The 11,919-nt window shown below is 39.4% G+C and overlaps 1 protein-coding gene across 1 annotated transcript in view; it reads left to right on the forward strand.

Moving 5' to 3' along the window:
• Nucleotides 1-3,435: 3,435 nt before the first annotated feature.
• LOC108705817 (protein kinase C delta type-like) overlaps nt 3,436-11,919 on the forward strand; it is an 8,493-nt gene continuing 9 nt past the window's right edge. The window contains exons 1-9 of the mRNA XM_041572708.1: nt 3,436-3,791; nt 4,870-4,982; nt 5,904-6,053; nt 6,973-7,064; nt 8,097-8,159; nt 9,039-9,177; nt 9,294-9,464; nt 10,306-10,434; nt 10,652-11,919. The exon at nt 10,652-11,919 is cut by the window's right edge and continues 9 nt beyond it. Of these exons, the coding sequence (XP_041428642.1) occupies nt 3,551-3,791; nt 4,870-4,982; nt 5,904-6,053; nt 6,973-7,064; nt 8,097-8,159; nt 9,039-9,177; nt 9,294-9,464; nt 10,306-10,434; nt 10,652-10,801 (1,248 nt within the window). The 5' untranslated portion in view covers nt 3,436-3,550 and the 3' untranslated portion in view covers nt 10,802-11,919. The remainder of the gene's footprint in view (nt 3,792-4,869; nt 4,983-5,903; nt 6,054-6,972; nt 7,065-8,096; nt 8,160-9,038; nt 9,178-9,293; nt 9,465-10,305; nt 10,435-10,651) is intronic.

An 11,919-nucleotide genomic window follows, 5' to 3' on the forward strand; every position in this document is an offset into this window, starting at 1 on the left:
TCATGCGAGTTTTATTCTCTATATTGCACTGAGGAGCGTATCTGTTTCCAGAATCAGGAGAATCTGAAAGAACAAGGCACAGTAGCTGAGCGACAGAGTGCAAGGCCTGTAATATAAAGACCAACCCTGGTTTCGAGAAGGATGGAAAGGCTAAAGATATCCTTTGTTTAACCACTGGGAAAGGACTGTGACTGTCGGATAGCAGGTATAGTAGGGAGGGATGGTGCCTATAGTAATAGTGGGATAATGGCTCTGGAACTATATGAGGGCCATTTACTGCCATTTTTTCTTTTGCTTATCTAATTTTGAGTGCGTTTAAGTTTAAAAAAATCTCTGCTTTACAGTGTACTTTATGTGGCCCTTAATGCCCACAGCCTTTCCTGGTGCTTAGCTTGGGGTTTTCTATGGAGAAGGGAGGTATGAGTGGCTTAGGGAATGGTTTGCTATACACACACATATACACACACACACACACACATATACACACTCACATATACACACACACATATACACACAAACATATATACACACATACATATATAGACACACACATATATACACACATACATATACAGTTGATGGACTTCTAGCTAATTTAGCTAATTATATCTCCAGTAATAAAGGAATATAAGAGTAATAAATGGAATGTGCCAAGTATAAACTCATTTTATCCTGGGTAGTAGCATATATTGTTCTGCCTTTTTACAGAACATACAATCAGCTCAGTGTCCGTACTGAACAGTAGCTTTAATTGGGGACTTCAAGGATGAAGTATACACAACCCTGTTTATTAGTGTTAATGAGCTTGTATTTTCTCTCAAATTATGTCCCAAAACTGTCATGGTGGCTGGAACTAAGGAGTTTAAGAAATTTTTATTTTTTACAAAGACCTATTAACTTGGGAAAACAGCTGCAACAATACTCCCTGTACCCCTCTGAAGGTGGCCATACCTCTATTTTCAGAGGCTGTTGAAACTGTGCCCAGACAGCGGCAACATAAGGTCAACGGAACTTTGAAGACTGAATTTTATGCTTAGAGGGATGTAAATTATGTTACAATCAAATCTGTAATCAATATATGTCCTTACCATGTGTACAATAAATGCTACCATATAAACCAACCAACTGTATTCTTTTGGTTTTCTTGTGACTTTTGGAATCTTCAGTTGTCATTTTAAAAAAAAATCATGACAGATCTATTTGGAGACAGAACACATTCCTCCTGAATGTTATTGGTCTAAATAAATTATTTTACATTATGAGATCCAGTAAGATAAATCGATTCCAAAAATATATAAAAGAAATGTAAAAAAAAATACTATTCTGTTAATTGGACTTTCTAAAATTCTTTTTTTCCTAGCTCCCTTACAAACCTATTTTTGCATAAAAAGCACGGATGGAGTTGCTAGTTTGCATTTAATATAGGTATCCCTGATTTTTCAAGTGAACCTGAAAACCTTATTAAAACTTAAAAGGGGAACTCTGCTTGAATTGTTAAAAGAAAAAGAGTACTGCTAAATTGCTTCAGTGGGATATGTCAGGTGGAGGAATAGATAGAACAGCTACTGAATAGCTTTCAATTTCTGTTGATGTATAATGGACATTTTCTTAGAACTATATTTTCTTTCATTAAACAAATGTGGTTTTTTTTGTATTATTTGGGTGGAGATAATTGATAGCTTTTATTGAAATTTCCTAATTTTACCCATAAGAACACTCTAGTCTAGTCTGCCTACAGAATACCCTTGCTAGTTTGTGCAAATACCATTGCTAGGTAGATGATAAATGAGATTTTATATATAAATAATCATCACTCTCCAATTGTAGGTTATATCCTTCAAAACCATAGTACATGCTTTCAGTTTTACTGAGACATCTCTGCAATATCATGTTATTTGTCTTTCACAGTCATAGTTACATAGTTACGTTTGGTTGAAAAAAGACAAAGTTCAACTCCTCCAAATGAAACCCAGTGCACAAACATAAACACACTCACACCGACCCCTCCATATACTCTTATAAACTATATATTCTATACTAATTGTAGATTTTACTATGACAATAGCCTTGGATATTATGTTTGTCCAAAAAATCATCCAACCCCCTCTTAAAGGCACTAATAGCACCAGCCATCACAACATCTTCCAGCAGGGCATTCTACAGCCTCACTGTCCTCACTGTGAAGAACCACCTATGCTGCTTCAAATGAAAGTTCTTTTCCTCTAGTCTTCCATCCCTGTGACCAGTTTAGTTGCCTGCCTCTGCACTTTGTCCAGCTCTTTAATATCCTTATTAAGGATTGGAGGCCAACACTGCACTACATACTCAAGGCAAGGCCTTAAAAGGAACCTATAAAGTAAGTTGTAGGCAACTTATATATATTATATATATTATGTATAAAATTCAACTATAGCCCTAGCCATCAAGTTTAACTGACACATAGTGACCGTTACAAGCATCAGAGCAGAGGATAGTGGACCAGTCAACAGTTGGTTGGAGAGAGGGGAGCAGCTAACGACAGACAAGAGATAGTGAAGGAGCAAAAAGCGACTAGAGGAGAGTTTAGTGAGTGTTGGGAGAGATTTGTATCTTAAAGTGGAGAGAAGGTAGACTAGAGGAGCAAAGGAGGACTATAAGAGACAAGGAGGACTAGAGGAGAGAAGGAGGACTATAAGAGAGAAGGAGGACTAGAGGAGAGAAGGAGGAAGAGAGGAGTTAAGCAAGACTAGAGGTGAGAAGGAGAACTATCGGAGAGAAGGAGGAAGAGAGGAGTTAAGGTAGACTAGAGGTGAGTGGGAGAACTAGAGGAGAGAAGGAAGAAGAGAGGAGTGAAGGAGGACTAGAAGAGAGAAGGAGAAAGATAGGAATTAAGGAGGACTAGAGGTGAGGAGGAAGAGTGGAGTTAAGGAGGACTAGTGGAGAGAAGAAGGATTAAAGGAGAGAAGGAGGAATAGCGGAGTTAAGGAGTTCTACTTTTCACAATTTCACCTTGTGATATAGAGAACTTTGGAATTGAATGCAGTAACATTTTGCATTAGTCTGGGGTTCAACTGTCTAACTAACCGTTTAACTGTCACATAGTGACAGTTACAGCCACCAGAGCAGAGGATAGTGGACCAGTCAACAGTTGGTTGGAGAGAGGGGAGCAGCTAACGACAGACAGGAGATAGTGAAGGAGCAAAAAGTGACTAGAAAAGTTTAGTGAGTGCTGGGAAAGATAATAAGCGTCTAAAAAGTAGAGAGAAGGAGGACTAGAGGAGCGAAGGAGGACTATAGGAGAGGAAAAGGGGAGAGAAGGAGGACTAGAGGAGAGAAGGAGGAAGAGAGGTGTAAAGAAGGACTAGGGAAGAGAAGGAAGAAGAAAGGAGTTAAGGTGGACTAGAGGAGAGAAGGAGGATTAGACGAGTTAAGGAGGACTAGAGTAGAGAAGGAGGGAGAGAGGAGTTAAGGAGGACTAAGAGAAGGAGTAATTGAGGTGTAAAGGAGGACTAGAGGAGAGAAGCAGGACTAGAGGAGAGAAGCAGGACTAGAGGAGGGCAGAAAAGCCAAAATGAAGCCTAAGTGCTTTCAAAAAAATGATCGAGGATCAGAAGCTTGGAGGAAATTGAAAAGGAGTCGTGAAGATGATGAGGAAAAATCAGAGCAGAGACGGAGGAGCAAAAAAGCTAAAAAATCAGAGAAGAGCATTGAAAAGAATAAAAACATAAAAGAAAATAGCAGGAAGAAGAGCAAAGAGCAGGAAGAAAAGAAGTTCCAGCAGAAAAGATCAAGGAGCCCAGAGAGCAGCGCAGGTAAGGAGAATCATCCACACAAGGGTCTTTAGCATATTTCCTATTTACTCTTCCATTAATTTGTTCATATTGCAACTGAGTGCATTGTAATGTTATTAACTAGCTTTAATATGCTGAAACAGTTGGGCTCATTTGGAAATATAAGTGCTAAATGCAGTTGCCCATAGCAGCAATCAGTTTGAAAATATCCTCAATCAGCAATCTATTAGATCTATTTAGTAAATCAGCCCTAGTCCTTTTATGTGCATCTCCCCTAGGGTTATGGAAGTTCCATGTGTATTGAATATGATACTGTTGGCTACTGATGAAACCTTAGATTCATTGCAAACATTTATCTGTCCATTTCTGTTGATAAGCTGGCATGTGTTTATGGTCAAGATACTTGTTTCTTAGCATTTAATCCCTACATATTGTTGGACTGCAACTTACATAAAGCTTTAACCATTGGCTGTATGATGAAGAATTCTGGGAGTTGTAGTCCAGTAACATATGGGGACCCAAGGTTAAGAAACAAGGCTGCAGACTCTAGTGCAGATGTCAGTTGGGATAAACCAATTGGCAATTGAGAGTGGCTGACTGAGGGAGGTGCTGGATACTGAACAGGTTTATCTGTGCAGGTAATAAGGATCTGCAGGGGCAATGTGTGATAGATACAATATGGGGCCTATTGGATTCTGTATCCTCCCAGTGGTCTCTAGAAATCTCACTGCAGTTGGATAAAGGGAGATCATTATTTCCAGCTCAGGAAATGGATGGGTCTTTATATCAATGATAAGGGATACAGTGGCTGAAGACCAGATCATACTGTCACATCATATTAAGAAAAGTCTGGGTACCTCATTAGCAATCCCTGTGTCAGAGATAGCCAGCTCCCCTAGTTTAGCTCCTTTATCAACTATTCCTATTGCCTTGTATAGTTCTGACATATTCCCTTTGTAAGTTGTGTGGAGGTCTTAATTGTATAAACATTTTATATAAAATAGATTGAATGAAACCCTAATGCTTATCAGGGTATATTTCCCCTATAAGAGACACTGTATTTGCAGTGAGAGTTGTTAATGTGATTTCTTCCCAACAGGAGGAGGAAGCCACAGAAAGAAGAGACCCTGTGTTCCAGCCACAAAACCTGCCCAACTTGACATCAGCAGCTTCATATTCCATTTTGAGCTTGGGCAGGGGAACTTTGGCAAGGCAAGTAATGGGTTTGTTTCCTAAGGGGCATTTCTCTATATCTATATATCTAAGAATATAAGCAGATACATTTGGAGAGTGGGGACTTGTAAGTAACCCCTCTGCCAAAACAGTGATAACTTAGAAATATGAATGAAGTGTTAATCTGAGGGATAGAATCCTAGTACAGAATTCTGATTTTATTTTAGGGTAATGGAACAGGAGGGATTTTTGGGGTTTAGCCCACCACCTTTTTGTACCCCAAACATGCAACACCAACTTTATTTCCAAACATTATTAAGAAACATTATAATCCAGAACGCCGGGTTAAAAAGAAGCAGACATCCACAGTTGCGCCAGCCTTCAATTATATATCAGTGCAAGGGGGAGGGGTGTCCGCCACATTCACATCTAATACGCTTTACCAAACTATCTATACTGCTCCAACCACATTTTTTTACCTACGCAAGGTTTTTCAACCAGTATAAAAAATAGTGATCACTAATTAACATCAGGGTATTCCCCGTTTTTTGTTTCCAGCAGCGCTGTTGGTTTTTTTAAATATGTTTTAATTTGTTTCACTAGCATGGTTATTAATAAATATTGCTTTTTACTGTAATACATTGTGTCTAATTTTCCACAGTGCAACGGGATAGGGGGATAAGTCCTCTTTTGTATATAGGATAAACATTATAATCCGATACTCACGTATATAATATCTCCATGTTCCATTTATGTTTCTGCAGCATCTCTGTTGGAGAAGTTCTATCTGTTTGTGGACAGTACCTGTTCTTTCTTATTAGTCCCACATAACTGTAGTATAAAGTTGATAGTCTGAAATAGAAATACTTATAGATCTGTTATCATACACATTCTCTTGGCTATCTCTGGAAATGTGTGTAATGTTAAAGTAATATTTGCTCTCCCCTCTGCCTTTCTCAGGTCATGTTGGCTTCTTGGACCAGCAAGAAAAAGCTAGTGGCAGTGAAGATCTCGGAGAAGACACCGCTGACTGAGATGGAAGCTCATGTCCTACAGATTGCGAGGGGAAGCCCTTTCCTGTGCCATGCCTATGCGGCCTTCCAGACAAAGGTAATAGATTTGTGTCATTGCAATAAGACTATTAAACCCCTACAATGAAAGGATATTAAATGTAACATTGAGCAGTTGCAGCCACCAACCCTGGTGGAACTTAAAGCTGTAATTGAGGATATTCTCCACATGGATTATTTAGCATTATACGGCTCTCAGGTCCCTAACTTTGACAACGTTTGTTCACAATGGGACTGATTGCACCCCCCAAATGGATGACCATTCCCTAAAGGCCTTCACCCCAGATGGAGAACTCTTCCACCACAACAAAGCCATAAAAGTATACACGTTCTTTCCCCAGTTTAATATTTGCTGTTGGCAAGATGACCCATTACACAATATATGGGGCAATGTAATAAAAGGGACATGAGTTTGCCCAGGAACAGTAACCCATAGCAACCAATCAGCAAGTATTTACTGGTTACCTATTTTAAAGCAAACATGTTATTGATTGCTATGGGTAACTAATGTTAGTAATTAGCTTTATGAGTAAAATGTTGGATCATTTGGAGAACTTGTTGGACTGTTGGACTGAAGTTTCTCTGCTAAGTGAGTTCAAAAATGCAGATTTAAAGGAAATGCTTATTGAGGTGAAGACTTTTCAGGGAGATGGGGGGACATCATACAGATATCATTAAAATATTTATTTACTTGTATTTGGGCCCCCCAGCCAAACAGTCTTGGCATAATATCCCACCCTCAGGATACTTATATACAGTATGATGAGACTTTTTTTCCATGGGGAATTGTTCCACAGTAAAGTTTAGCGATCTGATATAAATACAGCAGTTCTTGATGCATTTGACATATCTAATTTAGTGCATGTGCATTCAAGCTGCTGATATTGATATATCTTTGGATGCTACCCTACAGTGTATTGTTTACTTAAATATCTCTCCTTGTTTGTCTTCCTCACCAGATAGTAGCATATATCATCTTGGAGTATATTGGCGGGGGAACCCTTCACGATCTGATGAGTGGACAAGGAATCATAAAGACAGACAACATCGTGTGAGTAATAAACCACTTGTAAATGTTCATTATTCCTCAAGTTAATTGCAGTGGTAGAGATACAGGGATTGCAAAAGTTCCAGTCTGAAATGACTTGGGAATATTGTGCAGCTGTACTGGGAACGACATGAATTATGTAACGATTACTGTACACTTACTATAACAAGGGGATTGTATGCTATGGGGCAGTTTACTGTGGCACTGCAAAGCTAGTCCACATATGTGATTGTGAGCTATTCGAGAAAGTTATTTGAGGGCGTTTAGATCATTGTTGGCTATGGAAACACTTTTTGGGGAGGATTGTGAAAGAGTTTGTCGTATACTGGGAGACAGTTTGGGACGTGGGGCACCTAATAGGAACATTGCAGGTTGTATAATATCTCATTGGCTCAGTGAAGACTATGGAACACTTCATAGGGATAATGGAAGTTAATGAATTTACTGTATGGGTTTTTATGAAACTGTATATCAGCGACACTGTGGGCTACAAGTTACTGTGATTCACTTATATACACTGTGGGCTACTGTGAAGAATTATGGGCATTTATGAGTTTGCTTATAGAAGTCTAAAAGTCTCAGTTTTGCTTTAAGTGTGCAGTAACACAGCAAAATCCAAACATTACAATGTCATGTTTTTTTGTCTTGATGCTGATTCTGCTTACTTATAATAAAGGATTAATAATGGATAGTGATGGGCGAATTTATTCGCCAGGCGCGAATTCGCGGCGAATTTGCGCGATTCACGGCAGGCGAATAAATTCGCGAAACGCCCGCGAAAATTCGCCGAAAAAATTCGCCGGCGTCAAAATTTTTTTTTCGAAAAAACGGACGCCGGCGTCAAAAACGGGCGCCGGCGTCAAAAACGAGACGCCGGCACCGTTTCGCGAATTTTTCGCCGTTTCGCGAATTTCGCACGATATTCACTAATTTTTCGGCGAAGCGAAACGGCGCAAATTCGCCCATCACTAATAATGGATAATAGTATATGTAGTCACTGAGGAAATATATTTTTTTTTTCTTCCCTTTAATAAGGTTCTACTCAGCAGAGATGATTTGCGGCCTGCAATTCCTTCATTCCAAAGGGATCATCCATCGGTTAGTAAAATGCTCTCATCTCTGATTTCCCACCTGTCTTTATATTATGTTTATATTAAGGGCAAATCTTCCTTAAATCATTCATTTTGAGCATCATTCAATTAAAAGTAATGCAACTACAATTAAAGGATCAGAAAATGTTTCTCCATGTAGGGTCTGCCGGTATGACAATGTGCCCAAAACTTTAAAGCACTGGCAGGCTCAGGACAGATGTTCCCATCCTCACCATAGAATTTGTGTCCGTAATGCCAACAGTTTATTGTTATTTATTATAGGCCAAACTCCTCTGATTTACACCACAGGCCTACTAAGTCAATCCAGGTTTAAAAAACTTTGCCGTGCTGAGAATGATTTATTTTCCAGTTAACACCTCTTTTTACACTGGATTTTACCATCTGCATTAAATAATTACACACAAATACATGTGACTTTACATGCAGTGCAACATAAATCAAAGTAGTATGTGTATAGGCTGCATGTTACCAGTGTCCGACTGGGACACCCGGGGCCCACCAAAAAAACCTTTGATCAGGGGCCCAGCCAAAAACCTTAGACCTGGGGTCCACTCTCAGAACTATTATTCTTCCTCTCCTCACTCAACCTCTCAGCTCCTAGTCTCTTTTCTTTACATATTATAATACTATAATCTATTATTCCATCTATTTGACCTCTTTGTTCTTATAGAAATAGGGAATGGCCATGAAATAGGCTAAATGTTTAGCAGCATGAGGGGCCACTGACACCTGGGCCCACCGGGAGTTTTCCTGGTATCCTGGTGGGCCAGTCCGACACTGCATCTTACTCTGATCCACTGCTGCACAGAAAGAATTCCATGTGGCACATTTGCTAATCTGAGTTTTTCTTATCTTATTCTTGCAGTGACCTCAAACCAGCCAACATCCTGCTAGACCATGAAGGCCATATCAAAATTGCTGACTTCGGTCTGGCAGTTAACAGCATCTTCCACAACAACACCACCAGAGGCAGAGCCGGAACACGTGGATATATGGCACCGGAGGTGAGAAACACAGTTCCCTACTCCTACACATGCACAGTAACAGCAATGGGTAAATGATCTATTCCTTCTTTCCAAGGAACCTTGTTTACAGAAATAATCTGTTCTTTCTTTTCAAGGTGATCAAAAGGAAGGAGTACAACACAGCAGCCGACTGGTGGTCATTGGGTGTTGTCATCTACAAAATGGCTACCAATCTTTTTCCATTTAACAACGAGCAATCGGTAGTCGACAAAGAGCCCGAATATAGCAGCATTTGCAGCACAGAACTGGTGGATCTCCTGCAAGCGGTGGGTATAAGCAATTATATTATGGAATAATAAAAAAGAAATGTAGCTTAAAATGTCTTTTTGGAACACATTTTTGTATGTAACTGTATGTATTCCTGTGTTCAATAACCTCAGCCTAAATTAAGAATCGGTGTAAAGCTCCTACAAAGCAGGGTGTGGTCTTAGTAGAAAAGGGCATAGCCAAAGCTATCACTGTGTACTTTAGCTGCAATTCCAGTAGCCATAATTCTGTTTGTGCAGCCTATGGCAAAGTAAATAGACTGGCAATCAGCCATACACTATTAGATCCGCTCGTTTGGCGAGGTCGCCAAACAAACGGATCTTAACCCTATATGCCCACTAACTGCAGGGTGATATCGGGTGAATCCGAACGTTGAATTACAATGCTATGAATGGGCGCAGATGGGTCACAGGACCACATCAACTAGCCGATGCGGTCCTGGATCACAGAAAAAAACAAACTTGCTTGATCGATATATGGTAGATATTTGGCCTGATATCGATCGGGAGGACTCGTCGGGAACCCCCACACACGGGCAGATAAGATGCCGAATTAGTCTAAAGGACTGATATCGGCAGCTTTAATTTGCCCATGTATTGCCACCTTTAGGTATGTAGCTGGATCATTTGGTGCCTACTCTCACACATACTGTTGAAAATAATTATTATGTGCATCACAGGCTCCCAGGATGAGATGACTTTATTATCTGTGCTATTTTTCATGGCTAGAGGCTTTTTCAATGAAGTTACTTCTGTATGATACGTACGACTCATTAGATAGAATGTCCAAATGGCATTTAAGGCCTCTGGTAGCACATTTACAATGTTTTTTTTTCCCCAGCTACTGAAGAAAGATCGCCATCAACGTCTTGGAACCACCGGGAACATCAGGGAGCACCCTTTCTATGCATCTGTCGACTGGGTCAAACTGGAAAACCGCACGATAATACCACCCTTCAAGCCCATGGTGGTAAGTATATGACTGAATTAAGCAATGGGAAAGTGCTGCTTTACTGTTAAAGTCTGAACTGTGCCAGAATGGATTTTTAAGCAGCACATGAGCCATCTGCACACCCAGTAATGACAGATCACTTTTAGGTTTTTACAGATTTTATAATCCTTAGAAATTGTGAAACATTTTGTTGTTAAGTAGATAAAAAATATAAAAATTGTTCTTTTTTTTGTAGTCTTCATATGGGGACTTCAGCGACTCAACTGGAGAAACTTCATCATCTTTGACGGTTTCAAGTGATGACGACAGTAACAACAGCGTCCTAGAAGGGTTCTCGTTCCAAGATTTATCAGATAGTAGTGGTAGATTAGATGTTAAGGTTTAAAGTTAAAATGTATTTTACAAAAAGATAAACAATTCTAAAGGTAAAAGGCCCCCATTCATATACATAAAATAAGTCAATTTAAATGTTTTTGTAAGCGGAGTATCTGATATTGTATATAACCACCCCAATATTTAGAACAAAACTTTCCTAAAAGGAAAACCCGTAAAACCACAACTCTAAACATATACAGTACTATAAATTTGCTGTGCAGAAGGTAGACCAAGATATGAAGTTAATAGCATTCAGGTCATTTATTGGTGTTTTATCCTGGTGACAAAATAGATCAAAGTAGGCCACGTGACAAAATGACATATTATATCATAAGAAAAATCAGATTAAAATCATTAATCATATCCAAAACTCAGTCTCTTTATAGTACTGTAATACTTAACTCTTTTGCCCTACATTTAATTACCATTCATTGATCAATGGGTCACCCTAAAAGCCCCAAAACATTTAACTTAATAACTTAAAATTTTGTAATTTGCAATGAATTTATAATTCTGATTTCCCATTATCCCCAGATCAGCTATTCCACAAACCATTAGTAATTCCATTAATAGTAATCTTCCCATAGCTTCCATCAATCCCCGAAAAAACACAGGTACTGTAATTTATCATCAAACCATAATGCACTGCTGCTGCTCTCTCTCTCGCAATCCCTGTTTGCAGCCATCTTGTAACATGCCAAAATACTGTGTCCAGGGCACCCAATGAATAGGGTTTTATCTCCTGACTTTCAGTTAAGGGAGTCTTGAAATATAAAGAACACGGAGGACAGTGAGTATGCTGTATGTAACCTGACCCCCCTCCCCTAACTAAACTATAACTTCCAGCATCTGATGGAGGAATCTATGCAGAGTGTAGCGATAAAAACAGTAGAGCAGGGGTTTGCATACTAATCACAATGCTACACTTACCAGCATTTAATCTTTTCTCCTCTCTCTAACTGTTGTTCTTTTCTTTTCCTTCTGCATCCATCGTGAGCCTGGACTCATCCTCAGGAGAAGATCACATGGACATCACAAGGCAGTCGTGCGAGAGAGCAATGACACAAGCAAATACCTGTTACCCGATCAGATACTTCCAAATAATTTTCCCTAATGTTAGTTGAAACA

Source organism: Xenopus laevis, chromosome 8L (genome assembly GCF_017654675.1).
Source record: "Xenopus laevis strain J_2021 chromosome 8L, Xenopus_laevis_v10.1, whole genome shotgun sequence".
NCBI lineage: Eukaryota > Metazoa > Chordata > Amphibia > Anura > Pipidae > Xenopus > Xenopus laevis.